The following is a 20,749-nucleotide window of genomic DNA, read 5'->3' on the forward strand; positions in this document are numbered from 1 at the left end:
GTCAGTAAAAGTCACCTGTTACTCATTATTCAGTAAAGAATCTTTACATGTTTAGTAGGATGAAAAGTTGGGAGGAACGAGTCGTTCCGAAGAGAAAATTAGAGACAGATAATGTTCACACACATGGCAGGATTTTAGAGTGCTGGCAAGTGCCCCTGTAGAGGAACATACTGAGAGAGGTTACATCTTGGAGGATGGTGGGCCTTTGGGAAGGCATTGCTGTATAGGACTTCCAGCCAGCTGGATCCTCTGCAGCTTTGAATTCAGTTTCACAGGGAAGAAATGGCAGATCCAAAGCACAATTACTCACTCTGGTCTTACCAGTTAACCTGTTATACCAGGGCTTCATGTTCCTTTCCTATTAGCAGACATGGGATAAGTTAGGGTATAGGGATCTTGCCTTACAAGAGCTCATTTTGCCCTTGGGGTGGGAAGGCTACACACACTGGTGATTTCAAGACTGGGAAGTGCAGTGGCAGCAGTGTGTCAAGAGCTGGGAGAGGACAGAGGGTGAGAACTGGCTCTGAGCACGCTTGGGAAATGTGGGTAGGACGGTGATGTGGAAAGGGACATTGGCATCTGGGACAGTGACAGACAAATTAGACTGAAATATCCTGACACTAAGAGTCAGATGAGCATCTTGGGTTTGGTGATAGATTAGGGTTGGTTCCAGTCTTTTTGTCTCTTAGCAACCGTTGGATGTAAGTAGGTTAAGCCTTCACAACAGGACATTCCACATCCATGAGTGCTTTCCGGGAGGATTTTATGTGAGAATTAGCTAATGTCTTTAGTTTTGTCTGGTTTGTAAGATACTGTTTCTAAAGAAGAAACAAAGACAATAGTTGTAATAATAAGAGAAACAAGACCCATATCCCTGATCCTTTACTATAATACTTCCCTTTTCACTAAAGAGGGTTGGAAAAGGACAGCTTTGACAATTCATTAAACTTTAAGTCAGTTCAATACACTTTATTGATAAAATAAAGAGAAATTGTAAAACACAAAGACTACAAACAGTTAAATAAAAATGAACCCTAAAATTTGCTAGTTAGACGCAAGCGCTGTTTATATGGCTTGGTATATTTCTGTTAGTTTTCTGTTCATATGTTTTTACTTAGAAAGGGTGAGATAATTACATTCAAAACCAGGGTTATGAAACATGAATGGTGGAGTTTATAATCTGATTTTCTTTTGTTAATGTTTAATATATAGTGTTGTGAATCTTTTCCTATGCCTTTATTTTCTCTAAAATTCTTTCATGGGCAGGGAGAATAGTTCAGCTTGCCTAGCATGTTTGTGTCTGTGAACCTGAGCTCCAGCAAAACACACACACACACACACACACACACACACACACACACACACACACACACACGATTTGTAAGGACTATAGCCTATGCAGCTTAATATTTGGGTGTAATTTATTTTTCCTAGAATTAAAATGACAAGTCAACAGCATTGTAGGTGGACTTTTCTGTCTAGACCACTGATCAGTTCTGTCCCACCACTCACTTCCCCAATAACCACACAGAGACTTAATATTAATTACAATTGCCTGACTGATAGCTTAGGCTTGTTTTCAGCCAGCACTTATAACTTAAACTAACTCATTTCTAATAATCTATATGCTGCCCCAAGACTCGTTCACTTCATGTAGGGAGGTACTTCCCATTCTGCTCACTCTGTATCTCCTGATGACTCCTCTCACTCTGCCTTTCTTTTTCCCAGCATCCTCTCCGTTTGGCTCTCCTGCCTAACCTCATCATGCCTAGCTATAGGCTATTCAGCTCTTTTATTAAATCAATCACAGTGTAAAGGACTATTCCACATAATATGACAGGTTTCTTTGCATGTAATATTTGCCTAGAATTTGAACTATTTGGTTGAAGAAAATATTACTTTTTAGTAGTCTGGTCCCCCATTGTCACAGAATCTTTTCAGAACGTATGCAACCCTTTAGCTCTTTTAGAAGGGACCCAGATTTAGACCTCTACCATCAGGAATTCTTTTTAAGGTTTTTTTTGTTTTGTTTTTTTTTTTTTGTTTTGTTTTGTTTTGTTTTTTTGGTTCTTTGAGACAGGGTTTCTCTGTGTGACAGTCCTAGCTGTCTTGGAACTAGTTCTTGTAGACCAGACTGACCTCGAACTCACAGAGATCCTCTTGCTTCTGCCTCCCAAGTGCTGGGTTTAAAGGTGTGTGCCACCACTGCCCAGCTCCATCAAGCATTCTTATGAAAACATCTGTAGCCGAATGGTGTTTGTTGATATTCAATATTCCTTCATATAGTATAAGCCTTTAGTCAGACTTTCTTTATAGAAAACGTGCTTCAACTTTCTTGTTATATATAGAGAGTGAGAAAATTTATATTTGGTAGTTGTGGTGGCAAAGGTGCTATCTCTGATGCCACATTTAAAATTGAACTAATTCTAGAGAAGAAAAAAATACACTTAATTTTTTTCCTTGACTGGGTAACTATTTAGTTACTGAAATGGCTTAAAAGAGCAACTTGAACTCTGAATTATTTTTCAGGTAGTTAAAGCCTTGCAGTTAGTGGATAATGCTTTCGGAATGCTGATGGAAGGTTTGAAACAGAGGAATTTGCACAACTGTGTCAATATAATCCTGCTGGCTGATCATGGTATGGTGGGTTTTTTTTTTAAACCCTATTTTATCATTGGCTATATCTTATCCTTCTAAAGTTAATACAAAATGATGGTGATATTTCAAGTCTGGATTTCCAGATGTCGATGCTATTGAAAAAGTAAAGAATGCATTTTGTGATCGACCATGGAAAGATTTCTACCTTAATTATTTAATAGTTCTGCATATTTTCTGTCTATAAGCTTTATTTCCTGAGAAGCAGAGTCAAATAGAGTTACTAATGGTTACCAGGGATATGGGCAGTCTACGAAGAGCTTCAGGCTGCCTTTTAGCCAATGGTTTCTTTGCAGCAGTTGGCTACATTGAAGTCTTACTGAGCTCTTGCGTTTCTTAAATTACATGGCAGGTGTGTGCTTAAGCATTGGTCTTGTCTACAAAAGCCCTGTCTTCTTTTGTTTCCCAGCTCAAGGTTAACTCTGGAGTTTGTTTGTGCTCGGTAGGAAAGGAAGCTGATCCCCCTTCCTGCACACTGATGCCTGCATTGTTAAGCCGTCTCCCTGCCCCCTGACTCCCATTCTAATGCACATTTAAAGCTTCTAGAATAGTTTCCTATATCCTTGTGCTGTTTTGAAAGTATTGGAAGAACTTTACACGAACATTTTATTAAAGAAAAATGTTAAAATTAAAAATTTTAAATGCAGTCTTAAGAATCTGCCCATTAAAAAAAAATACATCATTAACAACTGGTTCTGGAGAACATGATATTTCAATGGACTTCAAATGTACCTTCAAAAGCAAATCCTTTGGAATCGTTTAATTCATCTTTATTAAACAAATAATCAACTTATTCTTTTCCTACTGAGTCTCACTTTATGGAGATGAGTCTCCTCACCCACTGCCACAGTTTTCAAGTTCTGCCATTCACAGGATAATAATTGAATAGATTCTACAAATCCTCACTTCACTTGCGTTTGGAACATATGTTTGACATTAACAAAGAAAGACAAGATTTTTTTTTACCATTTATATACGTCCAATGAGTTTTTATTTTATTTTAGGAATGGACCAGACCTACTGTGACAAGGTGGAATACATGACAGACTATTTTTCTCAAATAAACTTCTATATGTATCAAGGCCCTGCCCCTCGCATCAGGTCGCGCAATATCCCTCAGGACTTTTTTACCTGTAAGTATGAAGGAAATGAAGGGAAACATTGAAAGAGTAACTATAGTTACCAAGTTCTGAGAGCCTGTGGCAACCATAAGCTTCTTTTTAGCTTTTTGGGAAAAGCCCACAGAAGCACATGAGGCACCCCCAAGTGTAGTTAGTTTACACAATGCAACTCACACTGTTGGGTCAAGACGAATTGTACTCCAGTCTTTAATTCTAAAGTAGTTCTTTGATTTAAGAAATTTTCACAGTTTTTTTGTTGTCACAGTTATTGATAAATAAATATGTGTGCCAAGTTTGCTGAAGTTGTGTGTATTTTGGCAATGATTTACATGTAATGTGACTTATCTTTTTGTTTTGAAACAGTTAATTCTGAAGAAATTGTCAGGAACCTCAGTGTAAGTCCCTTTTAGAAATTTTTTGTTATATTTATGCTTAGAATATATTAATGTGTATTATTATCATTGTTGTAGTTGTTGCTGTTAAAATACAGCCAACAGATATATTCCTATTGTATGGGTTTTGTTAATTCACTACTGTTATGGATGACACAAAACTGTTTTAAGCATGCATGGCAAGCAGTCAGAACAAAAACAGGAAGATGGAATATGAACTATTGAGGATAAAGAGACACTGAATACGCAGGGGTTAACATCATCTGGAACCTCTTGCGAATTCAAAGCCATGCTAGCATAGAAATTCTTCAGAATTGGGATACATGCTGTGCGCATACTGGATGGCCTTGGGCCTCAATGTTTCTTCTGGCCTCTCTAAATACACTTGCTTTCTTTGTATTTCATCATTTAATGATCTGTATGCTGCAGAAGTTCTGTTGGGGAAAAGGAGCACATCTCTAATATGTGAGAGGCGCTAAGGGTTGAGGAAGGCAGGCTTTGAGGTCCTTTCCCATGGCATCACACACTCAGGCTGGGTGTGGAGCTACACGGGCTGGAAGAACTGGGGTGTGCTTCTCCAAGTGCTTTCTTACTCCTGGGAAAACGTAGTAGGGTGGTCTCAAGCAGACCTGAACTGCAACCTCCACTCTGTGCTAAGGATGATGAAAGACACGCTTTAACCTTAAATCCGATGTCTATGCACCTAGTTCTCAAACACAAAGACTAACCAGGTGCTTTGTCAGAAGCTGGAGTACCAACTTGTCTTCTCTAGACTCATCTCAACTGCACATTCAGAGAAAACCTGTGGCCAGTCCAATCACCTGCTGATATCAGAGGCACGCTCTGTTCTCTCGTGGGGAGCTGTATTTAGCATTGCCATGTGCCTGCCAGAAAACGACAAAAATACAAAAATACTGAGGTAGAAGAAGTCTAGAAAAGATTCTGAAATAGGCAAACAATCAACAGAACAACAACAATAACAAACTGGCAAAAGTCTGCAATGAGTACTTCCTTTCTATAAGGCGGCCTCGGAGTTGATGCAGAACACACCCAGACACCAAATGCTTGGCTCCAAGGAGATTTATTACCCTGGAGGGGCAAGCAGGGGATGGGGGTGCATCTGCATTGGACAAAGACATCAGGTGTTTCTTAGGGAGTAAAGGAATATTCTGTGTTAGGGTGAGATGGTAAGTGCTGATTGGACGGGCCAGCCAGTAGAGCCAAATAGTCGATTTTGGCCGCTGGACCTTGGTGTTCGGTCTCAGGATTGAGTTGGTGGCAAAAAATGAGAGACTAACCCCTGGGAGCTGGCTTTAGGAATAGGGATGTAATCTAATGGTTTAGCAAGGGAGAGGGCAAAACCTACCGGTGCCGTGTTTGCCATGCGTGGACCTGTTAAAAAAAAAAACTCATCACTTTGCTCTCTCGTTTGATAATTTTCTCTAACTCTCCCACTGCCTGTATCTCTTTTACATTTTGCTTTTATGTCATATTTCATAATTCCTCATTTTCTTCTGTAAATTGCCTAAGAGATAGCAGACACTCAAGCTTGATAGCTAGGATGAGATACCGTGGTTTAAAATACATGAGAATAAAGAAGGAAATTTCATTTCCTCGTATTCTTACTTATATGTTGATCTTTTCTCATTTTCTTTCTCATCGAGGGTATGAAGGTTTCTTTGTAATTCTGTTTCTCATTTCTCCATTTTTACTTTGCAAGAATAGACACCAATGTGGTTTTCATTTTTAAAGTTTTAAAATAGTAATTATCAAACAAGTTTTCAAATAAAATTTTACTAATTTGTGATGAACCCATGAGCTTTTCACAAATAGAGTACCTTTAGTTTCAAAAGTTATTAAAGTGACTTGAAAGCTAAGGAAATAGTTTTATAAGGTCAGAGGAGTCAATTTTGATGGGACTTTTTGGTCCAATTAAACTGACTTGTATATTTGTGTCCATATCTGTTAACATATATAATTTAACCTTAAAAGTTGAAGTTGTTATATAAATCTACTTAATTTTCTGTCAAAAAAGGGAGGAGAAATTTGTGGTAGATTAGATAATACCCAAGCATACAAATTTAAGAAAGACATCAAACATTCAATCAAAATTTAAATTGCAACATAAAGATTGCAGTAATGATAAATACAATATGATTATAAATAATATGACAATCATTATGATTATAACTTTATAATTATAATTTAAATTGATAATTATGATTATAAAATAAATATAATATTTGGTCTTGTGGATAACAGGGTTAATAATCCTAGCTTATTAGCTAATCTTGAAACTACTTAGAAAAGATTATTTTAAAAAAATTTTATATGTATGTATGTTTGCCTGAATGGCTTTATGTGCCCATGTGCTTGCAAGATCCTGAGGAAGTCAGAAGGTATGGGGGTTGCTGGCACTGGAGTTATAGGTGATTGGGAGCCACCATGTGGGAGCTGGGAACCACACACAAACAGGTCTTTGGCAGGCACAGCAAGTGCCCTCACTGCTGAGCCATTCGTCCAGCACTAAATCTACTTCTAAAAATTGTTAAAATCTTTTGCTTTAAGGCATTTTTTGTTTGTTTAGGATAGGGTTTCTCGGTTTAACAGCCCTGTAGACCAGGCTGACCTCAAACTCACAGAGATCCGCCTGCCTCTGCCTCCCAAGTGCTGGGATTAAAGGTGTGCACTGCCACCACCGCCCAGTTTTAAAAGTTAAAGCTTATCCTTTCTTTCCAGTGCCGGAAACCCGATCAACATTTCAAACCCTACTTGACTCCCGACTTGCCGAAACGACTGCACTACGCCAACCACGTCAGAATCGACAAGGTGCATCTCATGGTGGATCGGCAGTGGCTGGCCGCCAGGTTTGTGTCTTCTCGGAGCCAAACATCTTTGTCTGTATGCCTAGTTAGCTCTCCCCTCCCGTTAGGAGCAAACGTCTCTGACCACCCACAACGCCTTGGCCTTTTCATGCTACCCGCCACTTCCTCTTTGCCGATACTTTTGTGACATGGTTGCCGTTCGCGTCTTAATTTTCAAACCAGATCAAAAGATGGAGGGAGGTTGAAACTGCTTCCAGGGGCTCTGGAGATGCGAGTGACAGCGTATGTCTATCCTGACAGAGTAAAGGCTTTGTCGTCATCCAGGCTGAGTAACATCGGAATCGTTAGCTGGCTCTTTAAGACTATAGTCTCCCTGGCTTCCATAAAATAGTCTTTTAATGGCTAGGGTCACTAATTAGTAGTGACACTTATTTCTGAGTAAAGAAGCAGAGAACAAATACAGATCTACCTTCTTGTCACGAAGTAATTCTGATTTTTGTTTTGTTTTATTTTTTTGAGACAGGTTTTCCCTATGTAGTTCTGGCTGGCCCGAAACTCAATATAGAGGCAGCCTGCCTCTGCCTCCTGAGTCCTGGGATTAAAAGTGTGTGCCACCACACCCAACCTGATTCTGAGTTTTAAAATAGCAATTCTATATGTATGAGTGAATATAAACAGGATCAGTGTCGTTCTGTATTTTCTGGCCTCATGGGTATCCGTGCAGCACAACGCTGGTGGGGAAGGGACTGAAGGGAGGACAGCGGTTAAAATACATGTTAGACAAAGAAAGACAAGCTGAAAGAGGACAGGGTCATCCATCTCAATATGTGTGTGAAGGAAGAGAAATTGGGGACTTGACTGAATTTATTCTGTAAAAGTAACCGGAAAATGCAGTTTGACCAGACTGCAGTTCCTCATTTTGTCACTAGAGGGCAATAGACTCTCCTTGAGAATTGGTTTCTTAGCCCTTTGTGTTCAAGCCCACCGTTTCGAAAAATGTGTCCTTAAAATATGTGAGCCAAACTAAACTACTATTAAATATAATATGTTAGTAATTTAATACAGATAAATGGAGAGGCAGTCGCCAAATATTTAGTGTTTGGGGTATGAAATCAAAGAAGTTAGGAGGCCATTGGTACATCATGACCTAGAGTGGGTCCAGCCACCATGATGCCTGTAGACACAATGTGCCAAAGCCCAGTTCCAAATGATGAGCTCTGTATCCTTTTCAAAAACTAGCAGTGAGGTCTGACCTACGGTATCAGCCTGTCTGTTCAAGGCTTGGCTGCCCACGTAGCTACTTAATGGGACTCGAAAAAACTAATCTTATGCCTACCAAGCGTTTTTCTTTTGTGGAATAAATTTTATTGGCAACTGTGTGTGTATGTGTATGTGTGCATATACATGTGTGTATGTGTATGTGTGTGTATGTGTGTATATGTATGTGTGTGTAAATACGTGTGTGTATATGTGCATGTGTGAATATGTGTATGTGTGTATATACGTGTGTGTGTGTGTGTGTGTGTGTGTGTGGTGTAGTGCATTTGTGTGCATGTGGGTGCACAGGTTCCGGTGGAGGCTGGAGGATAGCTTCTACTGTTGCTTTCTAACATGGTTTGAAATCAAGGTTCTCACTGACCTGGAGCTCTCCAGTTGGCCAGACTGGCTGGTCAGGACGCTCTGGAGATCTGCGTGTCTTCCCAAGCCCCAACACAGCACTAAGACACAGGTTACATACGTGTACAATCATGCCAGGCTTTTATGTGGGCGCTGGAGATCTGACCTCAGTTCCTCATGTTTGTATTGCAAGCCCTTCATCAAATAAGCCATTTCCTGGAAATTCCTGGAAAAAATTGTATTTTAAGAATTCGCTTTCTTAAGATCTTGGAGAAAGTAGAAAGTCCTTGGTAAGTACCAGAAGACTTGAGGTGAATTTAACACTAATTTCAAATGTTAAAATGTGAAAAAGTTGACAAATTAATTAAATTTGAAAAGTCATTTAGCAAATGAAGTAACAGCTTATGGAAGAAATTCCAGGAAGTTAAAAATAAACATCGAAGTTGCAGAATTTATAGACGTCTTACCCTGTTATTAGCAACTTCTCCAAAGTATTCCTTGTTTATGGCTTCATATTATTCCTAGACATTGCCCCCTTAAAACACGAATCAGTATTTCCCCAAGTTTCAAAACTCTATTCCTAAATCACTGACTTCCTAGTCAAACTGAATTTGGTATACAAAAGTGAGTCTGACCATAAAATCTTATAAAATTTTGTTTTGCATTCCTTATTTTGCTTGTGTATGTACGTGAGCAAGCGCATGTATTTGTGTGTGGGCACATGTTTCACAGTGTGTGTGCCGAGGTAGAGGACCATTTTCAGGAGTTGGTAGTCACTTCCCGCCACATTAGTCCTGGAGACTGATCAGATTTTAGTCAGGGTTGATGGTACGTGCCTTTATCTGTTGATCCATCCCCCCCCCCCTTGAAGGTAAAGTCTTTGAATCCATACCTATTAGTATCTCTCCTTGTCGATGTCCAAGAGCTAGCAAACTTTTGGGTTCTCTTTGTAAAAGCTAGAAGTCTCGTTCTTTCTGTCTTACTCTTTGGTTTATCAAAGGCTGTGAATTTGACCATGAAAACATACATATTTGGTTGGCAAAAAAAAAAGTGATTTTGAAAACAGAAGCTAAATAAATAGCTCTTAAAGTTTGACTTAGAATAGCATCTTCTATCAGTACCCTGAGCAGTGGATAATAATGTCACATCTTCACAGGAGCCCATCGAGTACAAGCTGTGGAGGAGGTAATCATGGCTACAACAACGAATTTAAGAGCATGGAGGTAAGCCGGCAGCTTTTAAATAGACACAAGGCACCAGTGAGATAAGAAATACCTAACACAGAGGGAATATGTGGTTTGGCATAGAGGGTGAAGTGCTGTGGTACAGAGAAATCGTAGAGCAGGGGCAGGCTTGGGGTAGGTGTCTCTGAGGATGATTGAACTAGTGGGAAAGAGTTGATGATCCTTGGGTAACATTTGAGCAGAGACTCCATGATAAAACACCTTTTCTAAAATTAAGGGGAGCGGTGAGTATCCCATGCAAAAGAAATAACCAGTGCAGAGGCCTTAGTTTGGGGCATTCATCATTTGTTAGGGACAAGGAGCCTTGGCAAACTACTGGAAGCTTTTGACACTGGCTGCTGCTGGTTGGGAAGGAGGAAGCAAGAGAATAGCTGGGCATCCAGGTCTGAAGGGCATAGTCGTTGTGCAATGAGAGATGTTGAATAGCAGTTGAGAGTCATGCTGGAGATAGGCTTGCATCACGGCTGAGAGGGATTGGTGCAGATAACAGGTGGAAACTGCTTTAAACATCATTTCTCCTCCCTAGAAGAGATTCTTACAGAGGCCTGAGGAGCAAAGAGGGGTTGTCCCAGAAGGAAATGTGTAATGAGTCTTTCTCTGTCCAGAAGACGAAGGCATGTCATTAATTATGGAAGTTTGGCCTTTAGCTGAGGCTTGTTGCCAACTAGCTTTTATAACTTTAATTAACCCACATTTTTATTAAACTATGTTCTACCATGTGACTTTATCTCTATCTTATTCTGTGTGTTAGACTCATTTGGCTTCTGGCTTGTCTCTTCTTTCTCTTTCCCAGAGTCCTCTCTGTCCCCAGAAGTCCTGTCCAAATTCTTCCTGCCTAGCTATTGGTCATCTAGCTCTTTATTACACCAATATGAAGGTGCCTTGGCAAAGACATATCTTCGCAGTGTAAATGAATATTCTGTAACATAAATGTATGTTTCTTTCTGCACTTTGTGAATTTGATGTCATCTAGTAATAACGTAATAACTCTTACCACGTAGGCAATCTTTTTGGCACATGGACCCAGCTTTAAAGACAGCATTGAAATTGAACCATTTGAAAATATTGAAGTCTATAATCTACTGTGTGGTGAGTACGTTTAAGTCAGCTCACGAAAAGGACATGGAGTTTGTAATATATTTCTAACTTGAAATTAGGGATAAATTGAAGGCTGCCTGCCCTGCATTAAGAAGATGGGAAGCAGAAAGACAAGGAAGATTTCTCATTCAGAATTTTTCAGTTACATAAGTGACTCCTTTTGCTTTACTAATAATGATAAATTTGTATCTTAGGAAGCCAAGATTTTGAAAAATAGTTTAGTGATGAAATGATAATTCGAAAAAATTAGAAAAATAAAATAACAATTTTAATTTTTAAAAAGATAAACATATCTAAGTCCTAGGAGATATGTCAGTCAGGAAAGTGCTTGCTGCACAAGCGTGGGGACCGGAGGTCAGACCCTCAGCACTCCTGTGGTCATTGATGGAACAGACTCAGGCAGATCCCTGGGGCTCACTGGCCAGCCAATCTAAACAGCTGGTTCAGCTTCACTGAGAGACCAGGTCTCAAAGAAGGAAGCTGAGAGAGGTTGAAGAAGAAACCTGACATCAGTTCTGGTCTCTATATGCACACACATACACATGCACTTGCACCCATACACATACACACATGCATGCATGTATACACACACACACACACACACATATATACAAACTCAACTAAAACATGCCTTCCTATTATTACAAGAGAAGTCTTCTGAAACTAAATGGGGTAATATAGTTTCATTTTGCTCGACACTTGTTATTACACTAAGTGTTATAAAACTGTGAAGAATTAGTGGTCCAGGAACCAAACTTCCTTCTACACTCTTGCCTTGGTCTATGACACCAGCAGATTGTTCACTTAGACCGCCCGAGCAGGGAGGAGCTGCAATTTCACTGTTGGTTGGACACGGACAGATTCACGATTGTTTTTCTTAATCTTGCTCTTGGCTCATCATAACTGAATGTGACTTAGAGGGACAAAAAGTCTCTGTTTGAACACAGGGTGGGGGTTGGCCAGGTGGCTCAGCAGGTAGAGGTGCTTTCTGAGTCCAGTCTGGAATACACATGGGAGAAGAAGAGAACAGATTCCCACAAGTTGTCCTCGGATCCCTACATATGTGCCCTTCCTTATCACAGTAAACACGTTAAATAGACAGCATCCAAATACATGCATAAGGGTAATAAGACTTTAAAAACTATTTATTACAGTCTTAGCAACTTAAGTTCTTAGTCCCCGAAACTGGGCTTAGATCAGGGATTCTGGCCTTGTTGGGGTGATCAGAAGAAATTTGATAGGGCTCGGGGAGGTTTTCGGTGGTAGGCTGTCTCGGGAATCAAAGATTCATAGCCCTAAATGTGCTACAGAAAAAGCAAGTTGAAGAAGTTAGGTCAAGGGAGAGTGTTCATTCAAACTGGCCCTGAAAAAGACAAAGGAAACTTCTCTCATATCTCTACATGTATCCCAGGGACTTTAGGGTACAAAGAGCTTTTAGGAAGGGAGAGAGGCAGGCCGGAGTGATGATGGTCAGAAATCTCTGTGCATGGTATGATCTTACTCATTCCAGGAAACGTGTGTTTTTTGTTGTAATGAAAGCCCCATACCTGACTTTGTTTCTCTCTGTCGCCCTGAGTCAGTTGTCTGAGGGTCCTTTGCTCTACCCAGATAGGAGTCGCGGGTAGGCAGGGAGGAGCTCCGCAAGCGCTAGCTTCTAGCAGCTTCTATTTCTGTCTAGTTCTACCAGAGTTTGCTGAGCAGCATCAACCGCTGTAGTCAAAGCAGCAGCAGGTAGCGCCCTCTAGTGTTCAGTCCTTATGCAGGTCATGTGTATCCGGCCATTGGCAGCAGGAGTGGACAACACTCAGGCTGGACTTTGAGACCCTAGGTTGAGACTTGACAGCCCTCTGCAGCTCCCTTGGTGGCCAAGATCCACATGTTCTCTTTTCTGGCTCCCAATTGCTGTTTATCCTTCGTCAGTGTTGACTGTCCACTCTCTCACCACGTGCATCTTTTTCTCTTTCCACTACCCTTATTTGTGCCCAGGCTGCTTTCTCAGCTTGGTTGGTGCCAGACTACTTAGTGTGGCTGCCTTCCTGCCAGGACTGTTTGGGTCACCTAGACAAGTCACTCCGGAGGTTGGGGTACCACTGTTACCGCCTTCTTCAGCTGCCAAGCAATCCCCTGCCTTGAGGCGTTCACAGCCTGGTTTGCGGCCGGCTGGGCACTGGCTGCCTCTGCTATTCTATTGCCTCTACTATTCGGCTGTCTTCCCATGGGCTCTGTGGCCGCTTTCTTTGTGCTACAAACCCAGCCTGCAATACTGACAGTAGACCAGAAGGACCACTCATGCAAGACAAGCCTTACTGGGGGCGAGGGTGCTGATACTGTAGTATCATGGGAGGAGGCGGTGCAGGAGACCACCTTCCAGCCCACTCACTGAGTGACCTGCAGCGTGTTTGGGCCAATCACAGTCATTTGTCTGGACCAATCACACCTCCCAGAACCAATTACCGGTTTTTTGAGACTTGTGCTTCTTTTACCAATTGCAGACACGGTTAGATGCAGGGGAAGTGGCTCCTCTCTGACGCAGGTGGGAATGACTGCAGGATCAACTACATTTCGCAGTGGGTTCCAACCATACAGCGTTCATTAGGAAGTATTTGAAACTTGGCTCTGCCTTCAGGAGCCGAGCACACCAGCCGCAGTTGTTGTGGGAGCTGCGGGTTGCATTCTGCCACCCAGCTCCCACCACCGGCTAGCTTTACCCGAAATAACAACACACAAATTGTATTCACTTAAACACTGCTTGGCCCATTATAGCTAGCCTCTTCTCGGCTAACTCTCACATCTGGACTAGCCCATTTCTAATAATGTGTGTAGCACCCCAAGGTGCGCTTACTGGGAAGATTCTAGCCTATGTCCACCCTTCATCTTGTGTGGCCCAGAGAGGGGAAGCATAGCGTCTGTCAGAGGCGTCTTACCTCACTTCCTCTTACTCCCAGCACTCTGTTCTGTTTACTCCACCCACCTATGTTTTAACCTATGAGGGCCAAGCAGTTTCTTTATTTTTTTAACCAATGACCTTCCTCCATCATGCAGTCTTGGGCAGGAAGGCACCTGTGGAGTGTTTGAGATAAGCTGGTGTTAGAAAAACATTCATGTTGGCTGTCAGACAGTGTCCTTTCCCTCAGTGCAGCAAGGACAGCAAGAGACAATCAACAGCTGCTCACCGGGGAGCCGTATTGCCCCTCCCCCAATGTCTTTGCTCATTTAGAAAAAACCGAAGAATTTATTACCAACATTAATAGTGATTTTTAGTAGATTTTAATAGCTTTGAGAGTATTAATGCTTGGGAAAAGTGGCTTGCTTTTATCTGTCTCACCAAAGCTAGTTTACTAGACCTGAAGAAGACCCTCTCCAGCAAAAAGGGTTAGTTTGGCCGAATTTCAAATGACCCCGTTATCATCTGGAGCTTCTAAAAGTGACGATGCCTGTAAAATATTTGATATGATTGTTTTTATAGGAAAAATAGAAAAAGTTCTCTAAATAAAGAACAAAACTTGTTGTTTTTTTAAAAAGTTATGCTAAGTGTGTGTTTGCATGGGGACAATTTATGGGAATCACGCGGGTCCTGGGGATGAAACTCAAGTCATAAGAGTTGTCAGCAAGTGCCTTTATCTACTGAGCCATCTCACTGGCCTCTAATTTAGGTTAAAAAATATTTATCCTTAAAGAATTTTTGTAATTACACAAATAGACTGGAAGATTTTAAATTAATTTTCCAGAAATGTATTTTTACTCATAGTATAGCTTTTTAAAGAAGTTTATTAATTTTCTTTATGTGTATGTATGTGTGCCTTCGTGAATTTTTGTGCACTATGTATGTACAGATACCTGCAGAGGGCAGAGGGTGTTAGATCACCTGGAAGTGGAGTCACAGGCAAATGGGAGCTGCCATAGAGATGCTGGAAATTAGGGTCTGTGACATCAGCCGGTGCTTCTAACCACTGAGCCATCTCTCCAGCCCCAGAACATTATTTTGGCACACACCTCTAATCACAGGCCTAGGAAGGCCAAGGCAAGTGGATCTCTGGAGTTTCAGGCCAGCCAGTTCCAAGTCAGCCAGGGCTACACAATAGGATTCTGTCTCGACAACAACAACACTAACAAACAAACAACAAAGACTATAGCTTTTGATACTTAACACTCAGAGTGTGCTTAAGGGGCAAAATGATCGTTTAAGTAACACAGTTTGTCCCTAGAGAAATAAGTTCATGGAGGTTACTGTGGTTCATCATACAGAGTGCCCCCATGTAGACAGACAAGAGGCTGGTGACTTCCGGGGAATGGAGGTCAGTGAACTAAGTCCTATTGTAACTACATTGCAGCAGACTTTATAACAGATATTAAACGCCGGGTGGCTTTCCCCGGCTCCCATATCCCACAAAAGAGTTGTTCCCTTCCCCGTCCAAGTTAATTTGAATTTACTATTGTTACTTTTAAAAAACAGATCTCCTACACATCCAGCCAGCACCAAACAACGGCACACATGGGAGCCTAAACCATCTTCTGAAGGCACCGTTTTATGAGCCATCTCATGCGGGAGAACTGTCAACACCTTCTGTCTGTGGCTTTTCTACTCCACTGCCTACAGACACACTGAACTGCTCATGCTCTGAGCTGCAGACTGTAAGTAACAGCCTCATGTCTTTACAAGGATGTAAAGGGGCCATCGAGTTTGCATTCTGGCTTGGATGCTTGCTGAGTAACTGTTGTTTCTCTGACCCTCAAGAAGTGAGAGAGTACAGTGCAGGGGCTCTATGGTTTGGTATATGTGAGTGTGCTCTGGGGACAGGACAGCATTATGAGAAGGGTTCATTTTCCTGTGTGTTAACTCACATTAGAAATTCAAAATAGTAATCTTGACATTCTCTTTGAGTTCCCATTCAAACCATTTTCTTTTTAAAAAATATTGGTTTCAAGCCGGGCGGTGGTGGCGCACGCCTTTAATCCCAGCACTTGGGAGGCAGAGGCAGGTGGATCTCTGTGATTTTGAGACCAGCCTGGTCTACAAGAGCTAGTTCCAGGACAGGCTTCAAAACCACAGAGAAACCCTGTCTCGAAAAACCAAAAATAATTAAAAAAATAAAAAAATATTGGTTTCATATACAAGTGCTCTATCGGCATATATACTTTTATGCCAGAAGAGGGCATCAAATCACTCTGAGATGGTTGCTGGGAATCAAACTCTGGAAAAGCACTCAGTGCTCCTAACTGCTGAGCCATCTCTCCAGCCATTTCTTTACAGTTTAAGAATCAGGTGCTCTCTTCAGATACATAGAACAGAGGGAGTAAGGGTTAGACACACTGAGCAGTGTGTGTGCCGGGTGGCATTGTTTGAACAGTGGTGCAGAATCTACCAGGACACAGAACACTGGAAAACTGGCAGTACATACTGCGAGGGTCTTTTTTAATATAGAAAGCTCTGCGCTAGGTCCAGAAGTAAGGCTTCAGATACCAGGACATTGTTGATAAGGGAAATTTTCACTGCTAAAACAAGGAATCAGAAGAATAACTTAAAATGTAAATGACAAAGGTAAAAATTGTTCTCCGTTGTTGTGGGTGAAGACTTTAAAGGATCGAATTCCAATAAAAATTTTCAAAAAATGGTAATTCCATTGGAAAAAGTCCTAGTAGGGGTGTGGAGTCCTTTTCTGTGTGTATATCTTCAGATGGTGATTTCCTACTTCCTGTTCCAGATAACTTCAATGGAACTGCCATAAAAATCATTAATAACATAACATGGGCAATGTGTTCCATATTTTAGAGATAAAGGGGACCCAAGAGAAGTGAGGTATACTACTATTCAAGATCTCGCAAGTCTATCTGACTGTAACCCCAGAGTCCCATTCTGTAAAGAATGCCTCTTGCTGTTTAAAATGTGGCCCCAGAACTGGCCTATATGTCTCTTCTAGGTTGGAAAGACATGCAGAATCTCAGGCCATCCTCCAGGCTTGCTGAATCAGAATTAGTTTTTTTTTTTTTTGAAACAGGGTTTCTCTGTGTAGCTCTGGGGCCTGTCCTGAAACTCGCTCTTGTAGATCAGGCTGGCCTCGAACTCACAAGAGATTTGTCTACATCTGCCTTCCGAATGCTGGGATTAAAGGCATGCGCCAACACCGCTCAGTCCCAGAATCTGAACTTTAGCAAGTCCTTCGGGCATCTGTATTCACAGGAAAGTTTGAGAAGCATCAGCCATTCCAACTTAATCCCAGTTGTTATCACAATGCTTTTCCCAATTAACAATATCTTTGCAAACATACACACACACACACACACACACACACACACACACACACACACACACGTGCGCGCGCACACACACAGTGACAGAAATACTTCTGTGTTTCTGAGTGGTGACATAATTGGAATTTAATGACAAATTAGTCTTGTTTCTTTGTTCAGTGGTAAAGCACTTTGTGCCATTGCTGCACAAATATTCTTGGTCATTGTTTAAAACACTGACTTATTTCTTCCCTTCTCTCTCTCACCTTGCAGAATGATCAAGTCGTGCAAGTTAATCAAATGCTAAATCTAACCGACGGAGACAGTAAGTCAACAAAAACTGTGAGCTAACAATACACAACATTGCCCTTTGAAGGGCTTTCAAACTAAACTCATAAAAACTTTTGAATGTAGATTTTAAGGACGCTATACAAGAGGAACAGGCAAACACATATAGAATTGTAATAACAGGGTAGCTAGCTTGAAGCTACAGTCTTCCCAGGAACATCCTTGAAATGGTTGTGCCTCATCCATGTCTTCTTTTCCCTTTCGAAGATATGAACAGATCACAATGCTGAGTTTGAACCTGATCTCTGTAGCTTTCCTACTGTCTCACCTCAGGGACATCTAATTTTGTTGTATCTTCATCTACAGTAGTTGTACCTTCCTCATGTAGTTGTAAAGTTTTTTAAAAGTCTGTGGAAAGAATTTAGAAGCATCTCTTACATCACTGTTGCCATCATGTATTATTTTCTAAGTATTAAAGTCAGGGTTCCTCAGCTGCATCTTTGGTAAACTGGGGATACAGTCATTTCTAATAACTATAGAGATTGTTCTTGGACCCCTTGCGGATGCCCTGAGTCTGAGGATGCTGAAGCTCTTATAGAAAATGGTGTAGTATGTACATGTGACTTCTGCATATCCATGCAGAAACTATACCATTTTTTAATTACCCACAATAACCAATAGCAATATAAATGCTATAAGAATAGCTATTGGTATATTGTCTGGGGGTGAATGATAAGAAAAAACTTGCCCATGTGCAGTTGAAATGTAATTTTCTAGATATTGTTCAGATGTTTTGGATGAGAAATATAACAACATACAAGCACAAACACAGAAACAAATAAACTCTCTTCAGCTCTCCAGGATGTTAACACACTGTAAACAAGGTGACTTTGACAACAGCAATTTGCTTCACGAAGATCTGCAAATGAAGTTCAAAGTCAAGGTGCCAGTAGATTCCAGCAGGAGGCTCCTGCTTCCTCATCAGAACCTCCCATAGAAGAAATGGATAGTCACTCTCTCCAGGGTCTCAGCTCTGAGGGTCAAATCCCACTTACAAGGGTTACATGTCACAGCCTGTATCACCTAAAAGTTTCACCTCCAAACACCATCCCCTGAGGCACAGGTTGTCAGTGTGGCTATGACAGTTATTGAGATGAATCATCTGCCTTCCAAAATATGTACGTTTAGCTTTGAGCCTCCTTTTAAGCTGCTTTTAAGCTGTATTTTGTAAGCTCTTCAACAACAAGGAGCTAAAGAAGGCAGGTTTCAGGTCTCTGCTTAGACCCTGGGTTGGCCCAGTTACTTGTTCGAATTCCCCTTTGCGATGGGCACAAGATGATAACCCATCTCATAGGGTTGCTGCAAACTATTAATCCATCTCCCTGACATATAACCCCTATTCGGAGAGTGGAAGTCACTGTGTACCGTTTTGCTGATGTCACAAATGTTTTATGTCCTTTTTGTTTCAGTCACAGCAACAACGAAAGCAAATTTGCCATTTGGGAGGCCCAGGGTGATACAGCAGAACAAAGAGCACTGTCTCCTTTACCACAGGCAATACATCAGTGGATTTGACAAGGATATGAAGATGGCCGTGTGGAGCTCATACACGGTTCCCAACCCGGTAAGCTTGGAGCCTGGTGACCAGTGGACAGCGGAAAGATTTGAACTCTAAACTCTGTAAGGGTTGGGTCCTGGTTTGCTGAAGTGTTCCCAAAGTGAGCACAGACTCCCTGTCACTTACAAGGAACTGCTACAGTTCTGATATACAGGCCCTCATAGGTGGCATATGGGTACAGAGAAGGAAGACGTTGTGTTGTACCTGGAGAAATTAGAAATAACAATTTAGGCCAGTTTGCTGAGTGGTAAGGAGGGAGGAAAAAACGACTCAAACAGAGGCAAAAGGACGATCATACTATCTTCCTGCTCTCCCTGGAGTAGGTGGTGGGTGCACCTTGGAGGTGATGGTGACTTATATATAACTTCTTGTCCCTCAGATTATCTAATAAGCATTTTCCTGTGTGCCATGAGCTGTGAGAGGCACCGTGTAAGTGCTATCTAGCCCTCCCTGGAAGGACCAAGCACTCTAGAACATTGTACATGTGTTCTGTGTCACAGGTTTCTTTAGCCTGAAGTTGAGAACTTGCTTAGGTAAATCTCCTTCCCTATTTACTCTTTGGCAAGCTCCTAGTTCTCTAAATGGTGTCGAGATGGTTGGGTACCCATCTGAAGAAAATATTAGATCTCTGCCTCATGCTATATACAGAGTTAGCTTGCTGACTGACCTATAGGCCTAAATACGATAGGCAAATCTGTATTATTTTTCATTTATACTTTTATGACCTTGGGGCTTTGGGGAATAATACTAACAAAATTACAAGGGAATTTAATTACTCATGCTATTATATGTAGAAATGAAAATCATAGAAGGGACAGTGAATTTGCGTTGGATATAGAAACGAGGGACGAATAGCATGACTAGCAATTAGGGTCTAAGACAGATAGCCAACCCCTGTACATAAACAAGAGGATGGGAGGCAGCTTAGAAAATGCACAGTAAGTGATTCAAGTCATTCAGTCTCATTAGCCATCAGGGAACTGTGGATGAAATCCATCCTTGAACTCCTTGAGTAGGGGGAAGGGTTTCCTTCAAGTCTACAGGACGGGAACTGCTCACTGAACAGTGTGGATTTGGTGAATTAGTTTCAGTGCTGTAAGGACAAAGCTGTACCACCAAGCAGAAGAGTGAAGAAATAGCCAAGAAGTCGTGTGTGTGTGTGTGTGTGTGTGTGTGTGTGACACATGTATTTGCGTGTGTGTAGAAAAATCATAGTATTTAACAGCCAAAAACTCAAGACAAACTCTAACTATTCGTGCTCTTGCTAAGGGGATCACTTCATTTATAGAAAGGAAGTAACTGGCTACATTTAGTTTATCTACTCTTACTCTTTTTAGTCCAATTAAAAAAAATTACAGAAAAATAAGCCTATTTTTCTACTACCCGTTAAAGCTGTCTGGGTCCTGAAAGCCAGCTTCACAGCCAACAGTGATTCAGTTGTGACCATTGCTAACAGGGTGCCAATGTTTATTTCCCAATATGGGTAAATATTATACAGTTACCTGAGTTCCTACATAGGCTGGTAGCCCCGTTACTCTCTTAATGGGCACACTATTCAGGTGTTTATGCTGTTTTTTCAGCTTCCCTTAAAATAATCTCCAGTTTGTGTTTGCTTTTGAGAGGGACAGCAAGTTCAAGGTCAGTTTCCTTGTCCAGTCCGTGA

At 41.3% G+C, this 20,749-nt stretch overlaps 1 protein-coding gene across 2 annotated transcripts in view; it reads left to right on the plus strand.

The window, feature by feature from the left end:
- The window catches only part of Enpp3 (ectonucleotide pyrophosphatase/phosphodiesterase 3), a 74,584-nt gene that overhangs the window by 43,056 nt on the left and 10,779 nt on the right, over nt 1-20,749 (plus strand). Inside the window, exons 12-20 of one of the 2 annotated variants that reach the window (XM_075947525.1) lie at nt 2,534-2,638; nt 3,660-3,788; nt 4,140-4,171; nt 6,908-7,035; nt 9,767-9,833; nt 10,856-10,943; nt 15,406-15,584; nt 17,454-17,505; nt 18,938-19,092. In XM_075947525.1, coding sequence (XP_075803640.1) covers nt 2,534-2,638; nt 3,660-3,788; nt 4,140-4,171; nt 6,908-7,035; nt 9,767-9,833; nt 10,856-10,943; nt 15,406-15,584; nt 17,454-17,505; nt 18,938-19,092 — 935 coding nt within the window. Of the gene's footprint in view, nt 1-2,529; nt 2,639-3,659; nt 3,789-4,139; nt 4,172-6,907; nt 7,036-9,766; nt 9,834-10,855; nt 10,944-15,405; nt 15,585-17,453; nt 17,506-18,937; nt 19,093-20,749 lie in introns of both variants that reach the window. The other variant, XM_075947531.1, reaches the window with a different exon arrangement.

The sequence above is a fragment of the Microtus pennsylvanicus genome, chromosome 1 (assembly GCF_037038515.1).
Source record: "Microtus pennsylvanicus isolate mMicPen1 chromosome 1, mMicPen1.hap1, whole genome shotgun sequence".
Lineage (NCBI taxonomy): Eukaryota > Metazoa > Chordata > Mammalia > Rodentia > Cricetidae > Microtus > Microtus pennsylvanicus.